The sequence below is a fragment of the Bombina bombina genome, chromosome 4, assembly GCF_027579735.1.
Source record: "Bombina bombina isolate aBomBom1 chromosome 4, aBomBom1.pri, whole genome shotgun sequence".
NCBI lineage: Eukaryota > Metazoa > Chordata > Amphibia > Anura > Bombinatoridae > Bombina > Bombina bombina.
In genome coordinates, this window is record NC_069502.1 from 400178268 (window position 1) to 400205728 (window position 27461).

The following is a 27461-nucleotide window of genomic DNA, read 5'->3' on the forward strand; positions in this document are numbered from 1 at the left end:
CTTTTTTTTTGGAGGGGGGGGCTTCTTAGCTTCTAGTGGTTTCTAGTTATGCCTCTGTATATTAATATTAATTTAATTTACTGGTGCTGCTGCATTCTTGAATTGATATTGTTCTATGGGCTTAGGTGTGAAGCACAGCAGCTAGCACATGAGACACTGGTGCTGAATAATCTTTGATAAGGATTAGGATTTGGGGGGGGGGGTGCCCATATTGTCATGCTGCCTAGGGCCCCGCGTTTGCTAGGGTTGGACATAAGCAGTGCACAGAATTGTTTTAGCAAGGGGAGTGGCCAGGCTAGTGGGTTGATATGTTAGTTAATAATTTTACTATGGGTGTGGGTGGCGTCATTTCATTCTCGGACCCAGGCAGCATAGTGTCTTGAGCCAGCCCTATATATATATATATATATATATATATATATATATATATATATATATATCAGAAGATGGGTTGAAATATAAATTACCTCAGTCTTTTGAATAATGAAATTAACTAGGGAACAACTGAATACCTAGGTTTGCTAATACACTCTACTGCTCTGATCCTTGCCCACTTCTGATCTATGTGACTCTAAAATCCATTCCCAATAAGCCATGCATTCATTGTATAACATGTCATGCCTTTGTTCACCGTAAATGTTTCTCTATGTTTGCTTCAGTTGTTAACTATGCCTGAATAAAATGTCCTCATTGTCCCAAAACATTGCATTCAGTTTTCCTACTCCACCAGCACAATCATTTTGTAATATTATTTATGACATCTTCTGGGGAGGAGCGTACATGCTCCCCTTCAACTTTTGGAGTTCTTAAGTTTGATTAGTCGAATGGTAGAAGCAACCATTGATTCATTCCCCAACTAATCAATACATAAATCTGGTCAAACCAGAATATCCTTGTTTAATTGAGCAGAGCGCATAATTTAACCCCTTCAGTACCGGGAATATTTTACCTATGCAAACTATATATTTATTTTTTTGGCGTAAAAAGAGCTTTCAGTGGATGACAGTTTAAATTAGCTATTTATTCACAGAACTTAGAAGGCATTGTAACATTACACAAAAAAGTAAAAAACAATTTATGCTTACCTAATAAATTCATTTCTTCCATGGTGGTGAGAGTCCACAAAACTTTACATTTGGTAATTACTCTTCTCTACCACTAGGAGGAGGCAAAGATTACCAAATCCCAAGAGCTGTATACAATCCCTCCCACCTCACACATACCTCAGTCTAATGTATAGCCAAGCAAGTGATGTAAGAAAAAGGAGGAATAGACATAAAAGGATCAGGGAATAAAAGATGTGCTGAAGAAAAAAAACTAAACCCAAAAAAACAAAGGGTGGGTTCTTGTGTAATCTCACCACCGTGATAGAAATTAATTTATCAGGTAAGCATAAATTATGTTTTCTTTCATACAGATGGTGGAGAACCGGGGACGAGGAAAATCCACCCAAGGTCTGCCCCTTAGGTGCGACTTTTCGTGGACGTGTTGGACATGTTTTAAGGAGATGCCCACTGAGACCACAGTAAAGACATAGGTCCTCCATCCTCTTAAAGGTTCGCTTGGCTTCAGAGAGGTGAGTGAACCCCATCAGCATGCGTTCACAGCATAACACACCATCCCCAGGAGGCGTGGGAGGTGAGGGAGGAATGCTTGGGAGCCAGTTTGGAAGGAGGCCTCCACAGGCGCTCCTTAAAGGATGGACTCTACCTGAGCCTGCCATCAATTGGAAAGAAATGAGAGCCTCAAGCTCACTAGGCAGGTCTCTGGCCGCAATCTCATCTTTTAGGGTATAGGAGAGGCCTTGTTAGAAAGCGGCCATCAGAGCATCGTTATTCCAGCCCACCTCTGCTGCCAGGGTACGAAATTCAATGGCATATTCGGCAATGGTATGTGTACCCTGTTGGATTGACATGAACTGCTTGGCAGCAAAGGTTGAATGAGCCGGTATATCGAAAACCCTATGAAAGGAGGCAACAAATTCGGGGTAATCGTATATCACTGGTTTATTGTTTTCCCAAAGAGGATTCGCCCAGACCAAAGCCTTAGCCAAGAGCAATAAAATCAGGAAACCCACCTTTGACCTATCAGATGGAAATGTCTGGGGAGCCATTTGGAAGTAAATGCCCACTTGATTATGGAAGCCCCGACATTAGCTCGGGTTTCCCCCATAACGATGAGGGCAGGAAGCTGAACCGGTCATACCCTAAGCGACTGCTGATTCAGCTGCAACAGCGGGAGCAGCAAGGGGAGAAGCCACCAGCCTAGAAACACTTGAATCAAGATGGACAATGGGTGCTTGGAGGATCTGCAGTGCCAGAGAATACTGATCCATATGGTAATCTTGTCAGATCCAGCCTACAGACCAACGTGGATGTGTAGGAATACCTGTACCGTCAGGATTCATGGCCCTTGTGTAATATTAGGGAACCAAGAAAGCAGCCGGAAATGGAAAGTGCAGGCTAAGAAATAAATAGTTTATTGAAAATAGTAATAAACAAAATAATAAACAACAATAGGGAACGAGGCCTAATGTGAAATCAAGAAAATAGAATTGCATCTGAGGCTGCAATCATGAGACCTAGTACTTCCATACACAGGGCTACTTAAGGAAGCGAGAAACACTGAAGGTTTAGACAAGCTGACACAAATTTTAACCTTCTCTGCTCTGTTAAAGAAAGACTCATGGATACTGAGTCTATTTAGAAACCCAAGAAAGTTATCTTTGTCTGCGCAACCAAAGAACTCTTGGAAAATTGATCCTCCAACCTTGCTGTTGAAGAAACAACAAGAGTCGGTTGGTGTGAGATACTGCTAAAAGAAATGATGGACCTTGAACCAAGATGTCGTCCAAGTTATTGAAACACTGCAAAACACTGAGACCTTATCCCACACAAAAGGGCACCCAGAACCAGAACATTTGTGAATATTCTTGAAGCTGTAGCAAGACCAAATGGAAGAGCAACAAACTGAAAATGCCTGTCCAGAAAGGCAAACCTCAGAAACTGGAAATGATCTCTGTGAATAGGAACATGAATGTAAGCATCCTTAAAATCTATTGTGGACATAAACTGACCTTGCTGAGCAAAAGACAGAATAGACATGATAGTTTCCATTCTGAAAGATGGAATCCTTACAAACCTGTTCAGAGCCTTTAGATCTAGAAGTGGTCTGAAAGTACCTTCCTTCTTTGAAACAATGAAGAGATTTGAATAAAATATCATCCCCTGTTCCTGCAAAGTAACTGGAACAATCACTACCACATCTTCAGAATTTGAGACAGACTGAAGAAAAGCTTGGGCGTTTACATGATTCCTTGGAACATTGGACAGAAAAAAACTTTTTCTGGGAGGCCCTGTTCTGAATCCAATTTGATATCCCTGAAATAGAATATTCTGAACCCAGGGATCTGGAACAGACTGAAAACAAGCCTCTTGAAAGAGGCTTAATCAGCCCCCTACCAGAACTTCCGCATTAGGGCCGCAATTCATGCAATCTTGGTAGTAGGGATAGAGTCAGCTTTCTTTTCTTTACTCTGATGAAAGGAACTAAAAAGATTAGGAGCTTTATATTTCCCTCTAGACTTTCTGTCTTGAGGAAGCAAAGCCCCTTTACCTCCAGTAACATTGGAAAAATAGAATCTAAATCAGAACCAAATAATTTCTTTCCCTGAAAGGAAAGAGACAATAATCTAGATTTAGACATCATATCAGCAGAATTTAAGCCACAAGGCCCTCTTGACAAGTACTGTTAAAGATATGCTTTTGACATTAAACTTTATAATATCAAAAACAGCATCACAAATAAAAGAATTGGCACTCTGAAGCAAACCAAATAGATTTGCACTAACACAGTCCTCAGAATACTGCTCTGAAAGACTAGACAACCAGCAAGTAGAAGCAGCAGCTACATCAGCAATATAAATAGCTGGTCTGATAATATAACCTACATATAAAAAAGGAGCTTCTCTGAAAAGATTCTAACTTTCTGTCTAAAGGGTCCTTAAAAGAAGTAAATGTCTTCCAAAGGAATATCCCCATCCCCCTTGTGAACTGTTTTCCATAAATCTAAATTAGGCAAAGTATATAACTTTTTAAACCTTGCAGAAGGAGTAAAATAATTACCTGTCTTAAATCATTCCCTAGAGATCATGTCAGAGACAGCATCAAGCACAGGGAAAACCTCAGAGAGATTAACAACAGTCTTAAAAATGGAATTTAAATGATAACAAGACATATCATCAGAAACTTTAAGATCTTTACCCCTAAAGTAATAAAGACCTCCTTAAAAAGAGAACGAATATGTTCAACTTTAAACAAAAAAAGAGGATTTATCAGGTTCAGTATCAGATGAGGAATCCTCATCCCCAGAAACGTCACCATCTGAAGACAAAACAGTATCCCTGGTCTAAGGGACCTTATACGCTTGTTTGAAGGAGGGAGAGCAGCCAACGCTTCAGAAACTGCAGCCCTGATAAAAAAAATCTCATGGCAGGACTACCTCAGCATTATCCTGGAATGAACAAAGAGTAGGTACATTAGTACCCAGAGAAACAGCATTAGATTGGTCTGATTGCATTAACAAATCTAAACATGAGCCACATAAATGAGCTGGAAAAGGCACTTCAGCTCTCTTACAATAAACACACCTAATAATGGTAGAAAAGTGCTCAGAAGTCTCAGTTTCTTGGGTAGATTTAGGGACAGAATCCTGCTGCTGCATTATAGCATATGGCAAAGCAATGCAATAAACACTAAACTCCCCTTAAAAAACTCTTTAGGAATGGAAACCTAAGCAGCTTTTTTTTTTAAAAAAAAGTGTCACAGGTATATTGAGCGCTAAACCGAACTGCCAAACAAAGCAGGAGAAATTAACATTAAATCCAAGGACAGAAAACGTTCTTCTGAGTGCGTGAAAAAAAATGACAATTAGAAAGTAGATTTTGCGCACCAAAACCAAACGCGCACATAACCGTGTGTAGATGTGCTTATTCAAAGTGCCTAAACCGATGTGCGAGTAAACTATAGAAAGACTAAAGGGACATGTGCTAACCTGAAAGGCGTAATCCAGTGTGCAGGTAACCTATAGAAAGACTAAAAGGAGGTGTGCTAACCGGAAAGGTGTAAACCAGCACGCAGGTAAACTATAGAAAGACTAAAGGGATGTGCCCAAACCCCACAAGCGTTAACCAGACGTGCGTTAATTTAAAGGCTGATGCACGAAAAACTAAGCAAGCCAAAAAAGTCGACAAGCGCAAACGGCAGGGGGAATAGTAAAAAGGGACAGTCCCAGGGCCATATATATTTAACAAAAATATAAATAACTATAAAAAGTACCCAAAATGTAGCTAAATGAGTGTCTAAATGTTAATAAATACTTACCAATAGACACTTGTCCAGTAACAATTAAGCAGCACACAGCCAAACCAGTACTGAAACATTTATCAGCAAAGGCTATGGAATAGGAGTATTTTGTAGACCCATAAAGGGAGGCAAAAGACAAGTCCCTGCGACCAGTTATAGATTGTTTATGAAGAATTTCCATTGAAAAAAAAAAGAATCATAAACCATACCCCAAATACATCCCTCTGACAAGCACTGTACTGCACTGGAACCGGGCCACAACATATATTGAAAACCCCTCTCTTTGAAGAATCAAATGCACATCTTTTATCTTTCTAAAGACTGAGGTATGTGTGAGGTGGGAGGGTTTTATTGAGATTTTGGGGTTTGAGAATATTTGCCTCCTCCTAGTGGTAGAGAAGAGTAATTCCAAAGAGTAAAGGATCGTGGACTCTCACCACCTGTATGAAAGAAAAAAAAAAAAAAAATATATATATATATATATATATATATATAACACACAGAGAAAACCCAGCACTCACTTACAAGCTCTCAGCTAAGATCTTAGCTGAGAGCTTGTAAGTGAGTGCTGGGTTTTCTCTGTGTGTTGTATTAATTTGTTTTGTAATTTTCCCTATGGTTCTTGCACCCAGACCTGTCTGGGGTTAACTGCTTGTGGCTCTGGGGACAGCACAGCTTCCTGTGAGTGCCAGTGACACCCAGGGCTGAGCATGTTGCAGGGTCATGGGATGTGTACCCGGTCCGGTATGAGAGTGCAGTTCCCTTCCGTGTTTTGTATATGTCTAGGGTGGTTACATATTCCTGTGCACCCTTCCTTTGTTTTCAGTTTGTTTGGATTTGAAAGCTTGCATTGTGTGGCTGTTTTAGGGTCTCAGGTATTGGAAAGGACCTTGACGTTTTACCTGAGCTTGTCCCATTTGGCCAGATGCGGTGACTAACCTTTCCATTTTTGCTTTTAAATCTTAGCTGAGAGCTTGTAAGTGAGTGCTGGGTTTTCTCTGTGTGTTGTATTAATTTGTTTTGTAATTTTCCCTATGGTTCTTGCACCCAGACCTGTCTGGGGTTAACTGCTTGTGGCTCTGGGGACAGCACAGCTTCCTGTGAGTGCCAGTGGCACCCAGGGCTGAGCATGTTGCAGGGTCATGGGATGTGTACCCGGTCCGGTATGAGAGTGCAGTTCCCTTCCGTGTTTTGTATATGTCTAGGGTGGTTACATATTCCTGTGCACCCTTCCTTTGTTTTCAGTTTGTTTGGATTTGAAAGCTTGCATTGTGTGGCTGTTTTAGGGTCTCAGGTATTGGAAAGGACCTTGACGTTTTACCTGAGCTTGTCCCATTTGGCCAGATGCGGTGACTAACCTTTCCATTTTTGCTTTTAAATCTTAGCTGAGAGCTTGTAAGTGAGTGCTGGGTTTTCTCTGTGTGTTGTATTAATTTGTTTTGTAATTTTCCCTATGGTTCTTGCACCCAGACCTGTCTGGGGTTAACTGCTTGTGGCTCTGGGGACAGCACAGCTTCCTGTGAGTGCCAGTGGCACCCAGGGCTGAGCATGTTGCAGGGTCATGGGATGTGTACCCATTCCGGTATGAGAGTGCAGTTCCCTTCCGTGTTTTGTATATGTCTAGGGTGGTTACATATTCCTGTGCACCCTTCCCTTGTTCCCAGTTTGTTTGGATTTGAGAGCTTGCATTGTGTGGCTGTTTTAGGGTCTCAGGTATTGGAAAGGACCTTGACGTGGTACCTGAGCTTGTCCCATTTGGCCAGATGCGGTAACTAACCTTTCCATTTTTGCTTTTAAATCTTAGCTGAGAGCTTGTAAGTGAGTGCTGGGTTTTCTCTGTGTGTTGTATTAATTTGTTTTGTAATTTTCCCTATGGTTCTTGCACCCAGACCTGTCTGGGGTTAACTCCTTGTGGCTCTGGGGACAGCACAGCATGAGCATGTTGCAGGGTCATGGGATGTGCACCCGGTCCGGTATGAGAGTGCAGTTCCCTTCCGTGTTATATATATATATATATATATATATATATATATATATATATATATATATTTAAAGATTAATTACCACATGCCTCAAAAACCTGCAGCTTTCTAACTATAGAAAAAAAAATCATAAAATGTTTTCATTGGCACCCTCTGATGCAGCTAATGTCTAAAATGATGTATTGGAGTAACTCTCATTTAGTATAGCATAACTGCCCAAAATCTCAAAATTGACCCCCAAAACTATATATATTCTTAAAGTAGACACCTCAAAGAATTGTTATTTTGGATCCATTATGAAGACTGGGCAGGATACCCCTTTAAGCACTCTTTACCTTTATATGATACATTATATATGTGTGTGGTGTGTTTCACTGAGGAAAAAACAATTTCTTTATTTCTTCATATTAAAAATGGGTCAAAACACAATTAAAAATGTGTTTTAACCTGTTGCTCCTCCTTGGAGCCTTAACCTTGTTCTTAAAGTTTTGCAGCAGGCCCATTTGAGCCAATGCATTCTATAGATATTACGTTGTTATCTTGGAAGGTTTTGTTTCTTATTGCTATCTCTTCTACTCGGAGAGTTAGAAGGTCCTTCCTATGTATCAAGCTCCGTATGGAGCTTGATGCCCCGTGTTTCTGGCGAGTCATTAGACTCGCCAGAAACAGTAGTTATGAAGCAGCGGTCACAAAGACCGCTGCTCCATAACCTGTCCGTCTGCTCTGAGCAGGCGTACAGACATCGCCGAAAATCAACCTGATCGAGTACGATCGGGTTGATTGACACCCCCCTGCTGGCGGCTGATTGGCCGCGAGTCTGCAGGGGGCGGCGTTGCACTAGCAGCTCTTGTGAGCTGCTGGTGCAATGCTGAATATGGCGAGCGTATTGCTTGCCGTATTCAGCGAGGTCTGGTGGACCTGATCCGCAGTGTCGGATCAGGTCCGCCAGACCTTGATAACTATAGGCCTACATCTTTACTAGATCTGCTTACCAGATCCTGTGAGGCCAAGCAGAAGCTATTAGAATTACAGAATCTCTTTCCTGCTTGATACGAGCAATGACTCGTGGAAGGAGCGCAAACGGAGGAAACAGGTATGCTAGACCGAAAACCCAATGAACCGCCAGAGCATCTATCAGAGCGGCCTGCGGATTAACCTGGAGAAAACCTCCGGACGTAGAGCCCCCTACCCGGGATGAAATGTCTGTCTGCTCAGGAAATACGCTTCCCAGTTGTCCACTTCTGGAATGTGGATGGCAGCTAGACAACAATTGTGAGCTTCCGCCCACTGAATAATCCAAGCCACCTCCTTCATGGCTAAGGAACTCTGAGTTCCTCCCTGGTGGTTGATGTAAGCCACTGAGGTGATGTTGTCCAACTGGAACCTGATAAACTGGGCTAAGGACAATTGAGGCCAAGCCATCAAAGCATTGTAAATCGCACTCAACTCCAAGATGTTTATTGGAAGAGCAGACTCCTCCTGAGTCCATAGTCCCTGAGCCTTTAACGAGACTCAGACTGTTCCCCAGCCTAGCAGGCTGGCGTCCGTGGTCACTATAACCCAGGAAGGTCTCTGGAAGCATGTGCCCTGAGACAAATGCTCCTAAGCAAGCTACCACGGGAGAGAGTCTCTTGTTGACTGGTCTAGATCTATCCTGTGAGACAGATCTGAATGGTCTCCATTCCATTTTCTGAGCATGCATAACTGCAGACCTCTCAAATGAAATCCAGTAAAGGGAATGATATCCATGGAAGCATCCATCAGACCAATTACCTCCATACATTGAGCTACTGATGGCCGAATAGTAGACTGAAGAGAGAGGCAAGAGGAGAGAATCTTGGATTTTCTGACCTCTGTTCCAAAAATGTTTCAAAGATAGGGAATCTATTATGGTTCCTGAGAAAACCACCCTTGTAGCTGGAACAAGGGAACTCTTCTCCAGATTTACTTTCCATCCGTGGGAACATAGAAAAGACAACAAGATCTCTGTATAAGGGTTTGCTTGTTGAAAAGATGGTGCATGAACCAATATGTTTTCCAGATAGGGCACCACTGCAATGCCCCGAGACCTGATCACTGCCAAGAGAGCCCCCAGAACCTTTGAGAAAATTCTGGGAGCTGTGGCAAGGCCAAACGGAAGAGCCACAAACTGAAAGTGTTTGTCTAGAAAGGCGAATCTCAGGAACTTGTGATGATCCCTGTGGATGGGGAACATGAAGATAAACATCCTTCAGGTCTATAGTCGACATGAACTGACCATCTTGAACCAAAGGAAGAATGGAACAAATGGTTCTATTTTGAAGGACAGTACCCTGAGAAACTTGTTGAGACACTTTAGGTCTAAAATGGGTTGAAAAGTTCCCTCTTTTTTGGGAACCACGAACAGATTTGAAAAAAAATCCTAGACCCTGTTCCCTTACTGGAACTGGAACAATCATTCCCAGGGAGGAAAGGTCGTGGACGCAGTTCAAGAATGCTTCTCTTTTTTCCTGGTCTGCACATAATCTTGAGAGGTGGAATCTGCCCCCGTGAGGGAAAGTTTTGAATTCTATTTTGTAACCATGAGATACTATGTCCACAGCTCAAGGATCTAGGGCATCTCTTATCCACGCTTAACAAAACAGGGAAAGTCTGCCCCCCACTTGATCCGATCCCAGATCGGGGCCGACCCTTCAATGCTGACTTAGACTCAGCTGAGGGTTTTTTTGATTGTTTCTCCTTATTCCAAGAGTGATTGGGCATCCAAGAAGACTTGGACTGTTGCTGCTTAGAAGAGGGAGAGGAAGACTGTTGACCTTTGAAGTTACGAAAGGAACGAAAATTACTTTGACATCTTTTAGGTCTGTTCTTCTTGTCTTGTGGTACAAAAGACCCTTTCCACCCTTAATATCAGAATTTTTTTCTGTCAAACCAGGTCCAAACAGGGTCTTACCATTGTAAGGAAGTGCCAGAAGCTTGGACTTGGAGGTAACATCAGGTGACCAAGATTTTAGCCACAAAGCCCTATATGCTAAGACAGTGAAGCCAGACATCTTGACTCCCAGTATAATAACTTGCATTTTAAGATCAGAAATAAAGGAATAGTTTGAGAGCCTTAATCCTATCTTGTATCTCCTCCAATGGAGTCTCTACTAAAATTGATTCAGACAAGGCGTCACACCAATAAGATGCTGCACTTGCTACTGTGGCAATACAAACTGAAGGTTGCCATTGAAGACCTTGATGAACATACATCTTTTCAAATAAGCCTCCAGCATTTTGTCCATGGGATCCTTAAAGGAACAGCTATCCTCTATAGGGATCGTAGTTCTCTTAGCCAGAGTAGAAATAGCCCCTTCTACTTTAGGCACCGTGCACCATGAATCATTAATGGAGTCAGCAACAGGAAACATCTTTTTAAAGATGGGAGACAGGGAGAAAGGTATCCCTGGCTTCTCCCATTCCTGTGAAATAATCTCTGTCGCATGGTCTGGAATAGGAAACACTTTCACAGAGGAAGGAACATCATAGTATTTTTTAAGTTTACTAGACTTCTTAGGGTTGACCACGACAGAAGTATCAGAGTCGTCCACAATAGCCAATACCTCCTTTAACCGTACACAAATGTGTTCAAGCTTAAATCTGAAATTTACTTCTTCAGTATCAGCTGAAGGAATTATACTGTTTGAATCTGAGATTTCACCCTCAGAGGCTACCGACGTATCCTCCTCATCAGACTTATCATTTTCCCTTTGCGTTTCCCCAACATAGGAAAAGCAGATAATGCCGCAAATACCGCAGAAGATACCTGTGCAGCAAAGTCTGCAGGCAAGTAAACTCCTCCAGGAGGCTGAGAGGAACTGCAGGGCAGTTTATGTGATGCCATAGAGGCTTGGGACATTTGAAGAGAAAGCTGTGGCATTGCCTGAACAGCATCATCCTGAGAGACATTGGACTCAGAGGGCAACAATTTATCTTTAAATTGAAGTTTTAACGTTTTCCTGTAGTGAGGGGTCCCTCCCTCTCCTCTAACAAACCTTTTTTGCCATTCCCACGATGGGCAGCCCACCCACCTATCTCTTCTGTCCCACACCCCCCACCCCCCGATCAGTGCTCCCTTACTATATGAAGACAGATGCCAGGCTCCCCCTGTCAAAGCTGGCCAGAGTGTTATACATAGGTACTACGTCAACAGTAGGCTGGGCAACATACTGTATGACATAGTGCCCACCTTCATTTAGCTCAAGGGTTAAAATGGACACTAAAGTAAAAAAATAAACTATCATGATTTATAAGGAGTATGTAATTATAAAAACTGCAATGTACTTTTATTATCAAAATGTGCTCAGTTTTTTATATATGTACACTTTCCAAGGCTCCAGCTCCTACTGAGCATGTGCAAAAGTTCACAGTAGATATATATGTGCCTGCTCTGAGGCCGCGGACAGAAATCAACCCGATCGAATACGATCGGGTTGATTGACACCCCCTGCTAGCGACTGATTGGCTGCAAATCTGCAGGGGGCAGCATTGCACCAGCAGGTCACCAGAACTGCTGGTGCAATGATAAATGCTGACAGCTTATTCTGTCAGCATTTATCGATGTGCGGCGAACATGATACGCTACATTGTATCATGTCCGTTCGCACATTAATAAATATACCCCTATGACCTAACCCACAAATAGTGTCCTACATACTATATAGAATCTGATCTATCTTGCATGCAGTCTGTAGACACACATATTGATGAATTAATGATGGCTTTGAATAAGTAGTTTTAGATGCAACTATAAGTGCTGTCAATTTTATCGGTTTTACTGTTCATGTTTTATTTAACTTTATTTCTACACAAGTGAGATAGAATACCATTTCTGGACTATGCACGTTTTATTTATGTTTTAGGTAGGAAGTCTGTGTCTGCTTTGTGATTTTTAAATTTGTGTTTTTTAAACCCATGTTTCTTAACTCCGGTTCGCTATAGAACCATGGGCACTACAGATCCAGGATTTGACATCAGTGCAAGATATGTATGGCTAACAAGTGAACATGTTGCTACACAGGTATACCTCACTTTACAGCGCTTCACTTTACAGCACTTCGCTAATACAGCGCTTTGTGGAGCTGAAGTTCAACCTCCCAGGATTTTGAAACAGTGCTGTAATCATTGTAAGATTGCGAGAAAAGTGACTGGCACCATTTTGTTATGCTTAGTTCACTCTATTTACAGCATTACACTGCAATCTGTGTCTCAGTGCTATAGTCTGGCAAATTGTACTACAGTAATTGTCACTAATTTACAGGTACAGTATTTATTGAATACTAATTGAATACTGTGCTGTGCTAGTGTTAAACTAAACATAGCAATATTGCACCCCTAATATATGTTAGTTCAAACATGTTTTCAAGTCTTTAAACACACTGGCAAGTGAAAAGAAAGCTAAAACTGCCTTGTTTCACTTTAAGGCATTTTCACTTTACAGCAGGGCTCCGGTCCCTAACCCGCTGTATGAGGGGGGTATACCTGTACTTTTATTGTGTATAGTTTTTACCAAGTTACTAGCTCTATGATAGCATGATTAAGCACAACATAGTAGAGCTGATTATAGATGCTAGATAATGCGTGCGGTATCTCATTTATGACATATTCTGTGGGGATACTAGTACACGATTTACCGGTTAAGATCGATTACTGTATTCCTTTGCCTACCTCTGAATAGAATATTTTTGACAATAGGCTATGCACACCATTAGGATATGCTCATTAAGTGACTTGGCCAATCATGGCCGGACTAGAACACACACACCCTCCTCGTTCATAGAGTTTATAGAAGGGGATTGCTGCGTAGCACTTTACTAACGCCTATATACGGCCATTGGGTTAGTGTGATCCAATCGGATTTGAGAAGTCTCACACACCTTCAGTAGGGCATAACAGCGATAGGACAGAAGTACACCTAGGAAGAGGTTGGCAATGTTTTTGTTTTTGTGGACGATCATATCCGCCTCTTGTTAATAGTAACATCAGCATTATACTCCGGTTATTGAGATGAGCTGGGGAGGATCACGGAGCAGACACTAGACATTTTTATTGCACTTCACCTTTAATCATACGTCCGATATGCCTGAACATATATATTGATTACATTGTTTTGACACAGCTAACAGCTACACATAAGGCAAATAATTATTTTGCACACGGTCACTTGTTTCCTATTGGTCCATATATGGGGAGGGTTGTTTTGTTAAGTTTATTTAAGTTTGTATTTTTACAGTGTTTGCTTGTCTGAAGAAGGGATGCGTTATATCCCGAAATGTCACTTAAATAAACAGTGAGTGCTTAAAGGGACACTGAACCCAATTTTTTTCTTTTGTGATTCAGATAGAGCATGCAATTTTATTTTTATTATCAATTTTTCTTTGTTCTCTTGCTATCTTTATTTGAAAGAGAAGGCATCTAAGTTTTTTTGGTTTAGCACTCTGGACAGCACTTTTTTTATTGGTGGATTAATTTATCCACCAATCAGCAAAAACAACCCAGGTTGTTAACCAAAAATGGGCCGGCATCTAAACTTACATTCTTGTATTTCAAATAAAGATACCAAGAGAATGAAGAAAATATGATAATAAGAGTAAATTAGAAAGTTGCTTAAAATGCCATGCTCTATCTGAATCACGAAAGAAAAAATGTGGGTACAGTGTCCCTTTAACTACAAAACTTTGCTTTTTTTATTTATATATATATATATATGTATGTGTGTGCATGTATTTTTATATATATATATATATGTGCATGTATGTATGCATGCATGTATATATATATATATATATGTATGTGTGTGTGTGTGTGTGTGTGTGTGTGTGTGTGTGTGTATGTGTACACTTAAAATTATTTTAATTTTTTTTATTTTACTTATTCCCCCCCCCCATATGTCTGGTATTCTTGTGGTGGACACCTGCCAACCCTATATGTAAATAATTTCAGTGAGAAACCCAAAGTTTTTTTTTAATGATTTCATTTGGCGGTGAAATGGTGGCATTAAATATACCAAAATGGGCCTAGATCAATACCTTGGGTTGCCTACTAAAAAAATATATATAGTTTTGACAGGTAAATTTAAAAAAAAAAAGGCTCTATTTCTGTTTAAATGGAATGATAGCAAAAATGCTAAAAATGATCCGGTATCTTGGGCAAATTATTTTCTGAAAGTCCAGGTAGCAAAGAGGTTAAGAAACTCTAAGAGTGTTATATGATATACATACCTCATATCCAGTAATAGCAATTTGGTGCATTGAATCATTCACTGATTTTATAATATTAATTACTGTTGCAAGTGCTTCTTCTAATTCAGCTGTTCCTTCAGAATTCTTACGGCATTTCAGCATTTCCTGAGAATTAAAAAAAAAATATGTTTATAATGGTCATAGAGTCATGAAATGTTTCCATGTGGCTTACTAAAAATACCATCTAATAAAGCTCCTAGAAAAGCTAGTATACGCACGTCTATCCCATTTCCTTACACTAAACTCTCTTCTTGACCCACTGCAATCTGGATTTCGTCCCCATCACTCTACAGAGACAGCAATTGTCATTTTACCAACGACCTACTTACAGAAAAATCCAAAGGCCACTTCTCTCTGCTTATCCTCCTTGACCTGTCTGCAGCCTTTGACACTGTTGACCACCCTCTTCTGCTCCAAACCCTCCAATCCTTTGGCATCTGTGACACAGCTCTTTTGTGGTTCTCTTCCTATCTAACTAACCGTACATTTAGTGTAGCCTTCTCCGGAGCATCCTCTGTCCCGTTACCACTTTCAGTTGGGGTACCTCAAGGCTCTGTCCTCGGTCCCCTTCTCTTTTCAATCTACACGTCATCAATAGGTTCCTTAATAAAGTCCCATGGGTTTCAATATCATTTGTATGCGATGACACCCAAATCTACCTCTCTGCACCAGACCTACCTCCTTCCTTACTAACCCGTGTCACTAACTGTCTTTCTCATATCTCATCTTGGATGTCCTCTCACTACCTTAAGCTAAATCTCTCCAAAACTGAACTCCTTATTTTTCCCCCTTCTTCCAATGTCTCCACCCCCAAAATTTCTATAACTGTTGATAATTCCATCATTACTCCTACCCCGCTGTCAGGGTGCCAGGAATCAGACTGAGACGAGAAGTGCAAAAATAATCACACCTTTATTAATAGCAAAAAATAATAAAAAGTCCACAAATCAAATAACAAGCCAGGAGTCAAAACCAGACCTGGTAGTCAGACGAGCCGAGTCAGGAGCCAAAGCAAATAGTCAGACGAGCCGGAATCAGGAACAAGGAAAACAGCAGAGTCAGGAACAAGCCAGGGATCAGGAACCAGGAAGGACGTCAGGCAGCCAGGTAATACACAGGAAGTCTCACAAACAGGTCTGAGACAACGCAAAGGCAAAGCATACTGAACAGAGGCCCTTTAAATAATAAGTGATGACATCACAATTCTCAGACTGCATCCTGTCTCACATGCACACCAGTCTGGCCATAAAAGGAAGTGCAGGAAATGAGCAGCATCCCCCACAATGCACAATAGTCAGGAAGAGAGGTGAGTAAAATGGCTGCCAACAGCACATGGCAAACACAAAAGGGAAAAAACCTGACAGTACCCTCCCCTCAACGACCCCTCCCCCACGGGAGGACAAAAGGCTTATTGGGGAAACGGGCATGGAAGGCACGGAGGAGAGCGGGAGCATGATCATCAGAGGAGGGAACCCAAGAACGCCCCTCTGGCCCGTAGCCCCTCCAGTGAACCAAATACTGTACACGGCCCCTGGACATACGAGAGTCAATAATGCTGCTGACCTCATACTCCTCATGGTTGTCAACAAAGATAGGACGGGGACGAGGCAACACAGTGGTAAACCGATTACAAACCAATGGTTTCAAGAGGGAGACATGAAAAACATTAGAGATGCGCATAGCAGGAGGAAGGTCAAGAGCGTAGGCCACAGGATTAACCCATCAGAGTATTCAAAAAGGACCAACATAACCGGGAGCCAATTTATTGGAAGGCACACGAAGGTTCAAGTTGCGGGAGGACAGCCAAACTCTCTCACCAAACTGGTAGGAAGGTGCGGGCAGACGCCTACAATCAGCCTGGAACTTTTGGCGCTGCATAGAACGATGAAGGCAATCCTGAATCTGCACCCACGTGGAACGGAGTTGCCGGAGATGCTCCTCCAAAGCCGGAAATACCCTGAGACATGAATGAATGGGGGAACAAGGATGGTTGAAACCCATAATTCGCCATGAATGGGGATAACTTGGAGGAAGCATTAATAACACTATTACGAGCAAACTCTGCCCAAGGTAACATTTCAGACCAATTATTGTGGTGATCTGAGACATAGCAACGGAGGAACTGTTCCAGAGCTTGATTAGACTGTTCCGCAGCCCCATTGGATTGAGGGTGATATGCAGAGGAGAAGGAAAGCTGGATCTCCATTTGAGCACAAAAGGAACGCCAAAATCTGGAGACAAACTGGCTACTCCGGCCCGACACTATCTCCTTGGGTAACCCATGTAAACGGAAGACCTCCCGGGCAAAAATTGAAGCAAGCTCTTGAGCGGTATGCAGCTTCATCAAGGGAATGCAATGTGACATTTTAGAAAAATGGTCAACCACCATAAGGATAACAGTATTGCCATTGGAAACAGGGAGCTCGACAATGAAGTCCATGGAAAGATGTGTCCAAGGACGCTCACCATTAGCAATAGGTTGAAGAAGACCCACAAGAAGACGTAGCGGAGTCTTATTCTGTGCACAAACTGAGCAGGAGGCAACATACACAGCAACATCAGAACGAAGACCTGGCCACCAGAATTGTCGAGAGACAGACCAAATCATTTGATTCTTGTCTGGGTGACCTGCGGCTTTAGGATAGTGGTAAGTGTGCAAAAGTTTTCCTTCGAAGATTCTCAGGAACAAAACACTTACCACTAGGTTTCTCAGGAGGCGCATTGGTTTGTGCAGCCAGGGTCTCCTCCCCCAAGGAAGAAGTCAAATTAGTATGTATGGTAGCCAAAATATGGTCAGGAGTTATAACAGGAGTAGGTACAGACTCCTCCTTGGACAGAGGCGAAAATTGTCGAGAGAGGGCATCAGCCCTAACATTCTTACTACCAGGCAGGTAGGAGACCACATAATTAAACCGAGACAAAAATAGCTCCCATCTGGCCTGTCGGGGCAACAAACGTTTTGCTTCAGATAGATAAGTTAAATTCTTGTGGTCAGTAAGAATGAGCACTGGCAAGCTAGTACCCTCGAGAAGATGCCTCCATTCCTTGAGTGCCAAAATTATGGCCAGTAATTCCCTGTCGCCAATTTCATAATTGCACTCCACTGGAGACAATTTCTTAGAGAAGAAACCACACGGATGCAAGGAACCATCAGGCGTAGGACGTTGAGAAAAGAGGGCACCTACTCCAGTCTCAGACGCATCAACCTCAAGAACGAAAGGCAGGACAGGGTTAGGATGAGCCAGAACTGAAGCGGTAGCAAAGGCATTCTTAAGACTATCAAAGGCCTTAATGGCAGTAGGTGACTAATGGAGTGGATCATTCTCTTTACGGGTCATGTCTGTGATAGGTTTGACCAAGGAAGAAATGTTTTTAATAAACTTTCTATAGTAATTGGCGAACCCCAAAAAACCTTGAATAGACCGAAGACCAACTGGGCGAGGCCACTGCAGAACTGCAGATAACTTGTCAGGATCCATGAAGAACCCTACAACGGTTACTTGAGTCTGATGGAACTCACATTTCTCGAGTTTACAAAACAGGCAGTTCTCACGTAGTCTCTGAAGAACCAGTGTAACATTAGAACGATGAGCTTCAATTGTGGGTGAGTGTATGAGGATGTCGTCTAAGTACACCACAACACACTGTTGCAACATATCTTGTAGGACATCATTAATACATTCCTGAAAAACAGCAGGATCATTACAAAGGCCAAAGGGCATTACAAGATATTCATAATGCCCGCTCCTGGTGTTAAATGCTGTTTTCCATTCGTGGCCCTCCTTAATCCTAACGAGATTGTACGCTCCTCTCAAATCAAGTTTAGTAAAGACCGTTGCTCCCTTGAGGCGGTCAAAGAGTTCCGTAATAAGCGGAATAGGGTAAGCATTCTTAATGGTAAGACGATTAAGACCCCTATAATCGATACATGGTCTTAACTCGCCACCCTTTTTCTTCACAAAGAAGAAGCCAGCCCCTGCAGGAGAGCAGGATTTGCGGATGATCCCCCCGCGACAGAGCATCTGCAACATACTCCTACATAGCACAATTCTCTGCAACAGACAGAGGGTACACCCGGCCCCGAGGAGGAATGGCTCCGGGTTGCAGGTCTATGGCACAATTGTAAGAACGGTGAGGAGGCAACGTACCGGCACGCACCTTGTCAAACACGTCTAGGAACTCTCGGTACTCCTCTGGCAATTGAGATACCAAAGAAGTGCACAAGACTTTAACTGGTTTCCGAAGACAAGTGGAAATACATTGCAGGGACCACGACAAAATTTCGGACCTGCGCCATTCGAGACTGGGATTGTGCTTTTGGAGCCAGGGATAACCTAGAACAACCGGAAAATGCAGAGAGTTTATCACCTGGAACTGGAGGGTTTCAAAATGTAGAGCCCCAACAGCTATGGACAATGGAGCAGTTTTGTGAGTAACGAGTGCGGGCTGAAGGGGCCTGCCATCAATGGCCTCAATAGCAAGCAGAACGGACCGAGGCAAAACAGGAATGGAGTGCTTTGATACAAAAGCACTGTCAATGAAAAAGCCCGCAGCACCGGAGTCAACAAGAGCCTGAGTGACTATGGAGGAGTCCACACAGGAAAGGACAACCGTGATCAAAGGTTTCTCCTTAAGCGGTTCCGGGGACGAGGATAAACCACCCAAGGTCTGCCCCCGACAGGACCTTAGGTGTGAGCGTTTCCCGGCCGTGTAGGACAAGACTTCAAAAGGTGGCCCTGTAACCCACAATAGAGGCAGAGCCCCCTCCCTCCTCCTAAAGGCCATCTCCACCGCGGAGAGACTATTGAATCCCAGCTGCATCGGCTCAGCAGTACCTGGTGACTCGGGACCAGGAGGCATAGGAGGAGAGGGAGGCATGGGAGGAGAGGGAGGCATGGGTGGGAACGAACACGTAGGAGACAACGGAACAAGAGGCTTCCACAAGCGCTCCTTGAAAGAGGGCCTCTCTCTGAGTCTGATGTCAATTAGGATCAAAAAAGACACCAATGCCTTGAGATCCTCTGGTAAATCTCTGGCAGCAACTTCGTCTTTAATCGCATCAGAGAGCCCATGAAAGAAGGCGGCAACGAGGGCTTCATTGTTCCAACCTACCTCTGCGGCAAGCGTACGGAACTCAATAGCATACTGAGCAACAGATCTTGTACCTTGCTGAATGGACATGAGTCGTTTAGCAGCAGAGGAGGAGCAAGCCGGAACATCAAATACCTTTCAAAAGGAGGCCACAAATTCATGGTAATTTGAAATCACAGGTTTATTAGTCTCCCACAAGGGATTAGCCCAGGCAAGAGCTGTGTCAGAGAGTAACGAGATGAGAAATCCCACCATAGCTCTGTCAGAGGGAAACGCCTGATGTAACATCTCAAAGTAAATGCCCACCTGGTTCAAAAACCCTCTGCACTGAATAGGATCGCCTCCATATCGCTGAGGTAGAGGTGCAGAACCGGACATGCTCCTGGTAGGACTAGGTGCAGCAGCGGAAACAGGAGCAGCCATAACTTGCGGGACACTTTGGTCCAAATGTGCAGTGTGAGTCAGTAGGGTTTGCAGGGCTAGTGCAAATTGATCCAAGCAGTGATCCTGTTCATCCATCCTGGAAATTATGGCAGGTAAAGGTGGATTATTAGCACCATCAGGATTCATGGCCTTTGCGTAATGTCAGGGTGCCAGGAATCAGACTGAGACGAGAAGTGCAAAAATAATCACACCTTTATTAATAGCAAAAAATAATAAAAAGTCCACAAGTCAAATAACAAGCCAGGAGTCAAAACCAGAGCTGGTAGTCAGACGAGCTGAGTCAGGAGCCAAAGCGAATAGTCAAATTAGCCAGAATCAGGAACAAGGAAAACAGAAGAGTCAGGAACAAGCCAGGGATCAGGAACCAGGAAGGATGTAAGGCAGCCAGGTAATACACAGGAACTCTCACAAACAGGTCTAAGACAACGCAAAGGCAAAGCATACTGAACAGAGGCCCTTTAAATAATAAGTGATGACATCACAATTCTGAGACTGCATCCTGTCTCACATGGATGATGCACACCAGTCTGGCCATAAAAGGAAGTGCAGGAAATGAGCAGCATCCCCCACAATGCACCATAGTCAGGAAGAGAGGTGAGTAAAATGGCTGCCAGCAGCACATGGCAAACACAACAGGGTGAAAACCCTGACATTTACTTGATAAAACAATTCAAGTTCAAACTGAAAGGCTGAATTTGCTATTGCAGCAGCTTATTAATTTCCCCTTTGCTTTAAAATAAAACGATGCAACATTTTAAACTGTCCGGTTAGAAAAAACATTTTTTTTCTGGTACTCAGTGTACCAGGAAGCTATTTTTAGTGCCTCTGTGTGTCGCAGCAGTAATTTTTTTTTATTTTTTTTTTAAATAATTTTTTATTGAGGTTTTTGCATAAAACATACATAAAACACAGAACACCTTTTTGTCAAAAGAACAGAATACGAACACAATTAACCAAAACATTTCGGTCTCTATTAAATACATTGGTGTAAGGTTAATGAGACCTAATTTTTTCAATACTATATCATGAATGGCTGGCCAGTTAGGAACTTAGTTTTAGGTCCCATGGACCAAGACTATAGTAAATAATAGGTACTTGATGGCCAGAAGTCTAGCTCTTTAAGAGCTTCAATATGAGCGTGAATACATGTGCAGTGGGGGGGGAGGGGGAGATTCAGCGGGTAAGCACCGCTATGTATAGTAGGGAAAGGGTGGAGGGCGGAGCCATATATATATGAAAGTACTTTAGGAGGCTTGGTGGGGGCACTTAGACTTGTCCAAGTAGTAAAGTAGATGGGCTATGACGCCATGTTATCCATCAATGTATTATTAGCCATGGATAAGCTTAATGGGGGTATATAAGAGGGAAATTTAAATAATCTATTGGTAAACAGATAAAATATAGTGTATTAACTCCCTCATTTAGCTGAGAAAGAGGGCTATGGGAAGATGGGAATTTTATAATTAAAGGGGGATAAAGCGGAGAGTAGGCCGCAGGATTATAATAGTGCACGTTAGGATTGAATATAACTATTAATCAATAACTAACATCATATCTAGACCCCACATAAACATCTTCTAATCAAGAAGTAAGTAAAAGGTTACATCACCACGTATAGAGGTATAATATAAATCTCCCATATATGTAATGCTCAGAACTTGGCAGCTTTGAATACAATCTGTACAATCTGTAGGGCAGGGGTGTCCAAACTTTGCTCTCCAGAGGTTTTGGAACTACATTTCCCATGATGCTCAGCTAGATAAAATGCTGGCTGAGCATCATCGGAAATGTAGTTTCAAAACCTCTGGAGAGCAAAGTTTGGACACCCCTGCTGTAGGGCATCACTGATATATATCAACAATAATATAAACAGTCCCACTTATGATTAGGAGTCCCCTTACACACAAAACAGTAAACATGAATAATAGAATTATGAATTTGTATATAAACTAGTTAAATTGTCAAGCACGCGGACATTTGAAATCTAAGACCTGTAAATGAACCTATTGCATATATAATCTACATTAGTGCGATCAGAAGGGTAGCATTTTTCAAAGCCCAGGCCACATGTTAACTGTAATATTGGGTGGTAGACTAGGGCAAGAATATTTATTGAACACTTGGGTATATAGTATAATAGGTGAAAATAAGCTTTCAACTGAGGAAATTAAATTGCCACTACACTAATATGGCCTTATTCAAATATGCAAATAGCATGACAAAACACCATGTATCACCAATGTGAAAATATGGCTCGTGTAGGCTAAGGAACATACCTGGGTATGACATATTGGTTATTCTATGCAAGCTAAGCATTTTAGCTGATCCACTCAAACAACTATGCGCTAGTGCTTGCGGCAACCTCAAGTAGGGCCATAAATACATATATGCCACATAGCGCCGAATATTGCCATACAGACGAGTGAGTTTATAATTACCCCCACATATATGAGCCTTTAATATTTAAGCAGTGAAGCAGTATAGCGGTATACATTGAACTGTGGGATTCTATGTCATTAGTCAACATTGCAGGACAAAACCTACCTGTGTAAATATTTACATATGTATACATCACCTATCTATGGGTTCTAATCAAAATAGTACTGAGGCTTAAAGAATAGGACGGTACCATCAGGGTATATTGAGCCTTAAGGCTATGTTTGCATGTGAAGATCTTGGTAGGTGTTAGATTATAAGGGACAGCCATGGGAGCTGAGACATTACAAGCAGTAATCATGTGAATAAAAATATATGTCCCATTGATAGAAATTCTCTTAGGTATTCAGGACTGATAACATTATGGATATGCACAAAATCATTGCATCTAGGATCAGTTTAGTGCAAATATAAACTTAACAAGCTGCACATAAGGTAATAGTTTAAACTGGTTATTCCCTTTTTTCCCTTTTCCTTTTTTTTTTTTCTTTTTTTTTCCTTTTTTTTTTTTTTTTCCCCTTCCTTTCTTTTTAAAAACTAGGAACTGAACATATAAAATCGAATAGAGAAACTAACATCATGTTCTAAAGTTGATGTAAATAATATCACAGGGTATTTGTAGTTGTCTTACTATAAAATACTATCTGGCGATCATAATACCCTCCAGAGACCTCTACAACATTATAAAAGGGAATAGTGAAAGTCAAATTCCTTACAGCCATAAATCATACAATAATATTACAAGGCATTTGCAGATATCTTGCTATAGAGCGTAGGTTCTGTATGACTTCAGGGATTTATATGTGGCTATCAGATAGACGTGATATTTTTCATTGTTCCATTTTTTCAAATCTCCAGTTCGCCATGTAGGGCAAAACGTCCTTTACAGCACAGGGCAAATGTTACCAGTACATGTATTTACAAGCAAGCGTGGGCTGAGTGAGCTAGGGCTAACTGCCCAGGTTTTCAGGGGGGGCCGCGGATACAAATTTACCCCACTCCAACTTTTGCTTTCAGCTGCGCTGTCGTTGTTGGGGAAATCTGCCAATATACTGTGTTGCAGCAACAATACAGAGCGCTCAGGATCAGCAAGCCGGTTCCAGTGACTTTCAAAGCGGCTAGAAGGGCCATCTCAGGGCCCTTTCGCAACGGCAAAGGCAGTGATGCTGATGGGGAGCAAAGTACCTCTATTGACATGAGGGATAATTCAGGGTCTGACGACCGTCGCAGCTTCGCCCTCTGAGGAAATAGCCCTGATGCTCCGTTAGCGCTCGTTGCGACCGGTGAGCTATCAGGGATTAACAGATCATGTTGGCTCCATGGCGGGCTTTCTCGATCTCCTTCTGTAATTCGGAAAGGTAGGAGGTAGTGTTGCGCCGCTGGTGCTCTTTCCGGCAGGGGTTCACTCCACAAGGTTTCGGCTTCTTCCAAGCCAGATGCGCTCGTGATATTTCCATGTAGCGCTGATCTCAGGGTATTAGTTAGATCCTCAAAACAGCCAGTGAGCTGTTGGTCCAGCCCTTGCAACAGGGCAAAAAGTTCCTCCACAGGCTCCTCCATTTGTAACGTAGCTTTAGGCTCCGTTCTGTATTGACCTAAGCAAGGGTAGGTGTAGTCAGGCCTACATATGGTGCCATTTGCAGTGCAGCAGCTCCCTCTCAAAAGGGAAGTTAGAATCTGTAATAAGAGCAGACCTTGGATCAAACAGAGTGTCCCTCCTTCATATATTAGTAAGGAAATGTCCACAATAAAACCTAGCTTGTTTTTTATCTAGAATAAGTCACTTTATGTAAGCATGGCCCAGGAGCTCAAGCAAGACACGTCTGCTCTCCTCGGCTGCTGGCTCTGCCCCCTCACAGCAGTAATTTAAGCTTGGGAGTTGCGGTCACATGACCGGCTTTACTTCATAACGTTTCTGAAGAAAAAGTTGTTTTTCTCCATTTCTGGGTGATCCGGTCTTAATTGGTAGCGGTAAGGCACCTCAGTAATTGAGGTGTGGGGTTGCCTGAGGGGTATTTTAGAAGTTTATTTGATGTTTATTAAATGTTTTTTCTTAACTTTTCTCACATAATTTTAGCTGGGGATCCATCCTAATTTGGGATAAAATTTAATGTGTAGTTTTTCCCTAGCTTATTTTGATTGAATATTAAAATATTTGAAACTTATCTGTACAAGTTTATTTACTGTTTCACAACATGAATGATATGGAGCAAGAGCCTGCTCTCATGAATTCATGTTTATTATGTTTAGATGCACAAATTGCAGCTCCAATGCAATTTTGTTCTTCATGTGTTAAGAAAACCTTGCAAAATAAAGATACAATTTTTTAACCTAATGTCTCTCAGGATGATCCTGTTAAAATAATACCTCAGCTTTCTCCTGCTACGTCCCAAGCCTCAATGGTGTAACATGCAGTGCCCTGTGGTTCCTCTATAACTCCTAGTGGAGTTTATTTAAAAGCAGAAATTGCTGCCCAGGTATCTTCAGCGGTATCTGCGGCATTAGCTGCCATTCCCAGATTACAGGGAAAACTCAAGAGGAAATCTAGAAATTCAGAAAATAAGGTGCCTGTCCTCAGTTCTGCTTCTCAAGTTGCCCTTTTTCATAAGTCTGATGAGGAAGATATATCGGGGCTTTTTGAGGGTAAAATCTCAGATTCGGACAGTATAATTCCTTCTTCTGAGACTGAGGTGGTATTCTTCAGATTTAAGCTTGAACACCTTTGTATATTGTTAAAGAAGGCTTTAGCTACTTTAGATGACTCTGATACCCCTGTCTTGTTACTCCTAAGAAATCTAGTAAACTTAATAGTTTCTTTGATGAACCTTCCACGTCAGAGGTTTTTCCTGTGCCGGACCGTGCTAGGGAGATTATCTCACAGGAATGGGAGACACCCGGGGTGTCTTTTTCCCCATCTCCCATTTTTAAGAAAATGTTTCCTGTCGAGGACTCCATTAAAGACCCTTGGTATACTGTACCCAAAGTTTAATGGGCCATTTCCACTCTGGCAAAGAGAACCACTATTCCTATTGAGGATAGCTGCTCTTTTAAGGATCCGATGGACAAGAAGCTGGAGGCTTATTTGAAAAAGTTTTATGTTCATCAAGGTCTCCAATGTCAACCTGCTGTGTGTATTGCCACCGTGACTAGTGTGGCATCTTATTGGTTCGACGCCTTGTGTGATTCTCTTAAAGTAGAGACTTCCTTGGATGAAATTCAGGATAGGATTAAAGCTCTTAAATTGGCCAATTCCTTTATTGCAGATGCCATTTTGCAGGTTGTTAGACTAGGAGCTAAAACTTCTAGTTTCGCTGTCCTAGCACTCAGGGCGTTATGGTTGAAATCCTGGTCTGCGGACGTTTCCTCTAAAGTCAAGCTTCTGGCGATTCCTTACAAGGGCAAAACCTTGTTTGGACCTGGTTTGGCAGCAATTTTCTCTGATATTACGGGTTCTACTCCAACCTATTTGTGGTTCCCAAAAAAGAGGGAACTTTCCGTCCCATTCTAGACTTGAATGTCTAAACAAGTTTCTCAAAGTTCCATTTATTTAAGATGGAGACTATACGCTCTATTCTTCATTTAGTACAAGAGGGTCAGTTCATGACAACCATAGACCTAAAGGATGCGTATCTTCATGTTCCTATTTACAGGGACCATCACAGATTCCTGAGATTTGACTTTCTTGACAAACATTTCCAGTTTGTGGCTCTTCCATTTGGTCTAGCCACGGCTCCCAGAATTTTTTCAAAGGTTCTGGGGCATCTTTTGGCTGTGATCCGTTCTCATGGAAATCCTGTGGCACCCTACCTGGATGACATATTGGTTCAAGCGCCATCTTTTCAACAAGCAAAATATCACACAGTGATATTGTTGTCTTTTCTTCGTTCCCATGGATGGAATGTGAATCTGGAAAAAAGCTCCCTTTCACCTGCTACAAGAGTAGTGTTCTTAGGGAGCATAATAGACTCTCTATTGATGAAGATTTTTCTGACAGAGGTCAGGAAAAACAAAATCATTTCCTCTTGCCTCTCTCTTCATGTAACTGCTTATCCTTCAGTGGCTTATTGTATGGAGGTAATCGGTCGAATAGAGTTAGATCAGTCGTCAAGGGATTTTCTCCTGTGGTGGATTTCTCAGGGTCATCTGTCTCAGGGCACATGATTTCGAAGACCTTTCTGGGTGATCATGACCATGGACGCCAGCCTTCTGAGCTGGGGAGCAGTCTGGAACTCATTAAAAGCTCTTCCCATCAACATCTTGGAGTTGTGGGCAATTTATAATGCTCTATTGGCTTGGCCTCAGTTGTCCTCAGCCCAGTTTATCAGACTCCAGTCAGACAACATAACCTCTGTGGCTTACATCAATCACCAGGGAGGAACTCGGAGTTCATTAGCCCTGAAGGAGGTTACTCTGATTCTTCAGTAGGCAAAGACCCACAATTGCTGTCTATCTGCCATCCACATTCCAGGAGCAGACAACTGGGCAGCGAATTTTCTGAGCAGACAGACTTTTATCCCAGGGAGTGGGAACTCCATCCGGAGGTGTTTTCCAGCTTAGTCCTCATATGGGGGGTGCCGGAGTAAGATATGATGGCGTCCCGTCAGAATGCCAAGCTTCCAAGGTACGTTTCAAAGTCAAAAGATCTGCAGGCCGTTCTGATAGATGCGCTGGTGGTTCCTTGGGTTTTCAGGTTAACATACCTGTTTCCTCTGTTTGCTTTCCTTCTACCAGTCATTGCTCGTATCAAACAGGAGAGGGCATCAGTGATTCTAATAGCCCCTGCATGGCCTTGCAGGATCTGGTTTGCAGACCTAGTACTGGAGACGTCATCTCTCCCACCTTGAAGACTATCTCTGAGGAAGGACCTCCTGATTCAGGGTCCC

At 42.4% G+C, this 27461-nt stretch overlaps 1 protein-coding gene across 1 annotated transcript in view; it reads right to left on the bottom strand.

The window, feature by feature from the left end:
- MCF2L2 (MCF.2 cell line derived transforming sequence-like 2) overlaps positions 1-27461 on the bottom strand; it is a 1253992-nt gene that overhangs the window by 142839 nt on the left and 1083692 nt on the right. Inside the window, 1 exon segment of the mRNA XM_053711855.1 lies at positions 14587-14712. Within this exon segment, the coding sequence (XP_053567830.1) occupies positions 14587-14712 (126 nt within the window).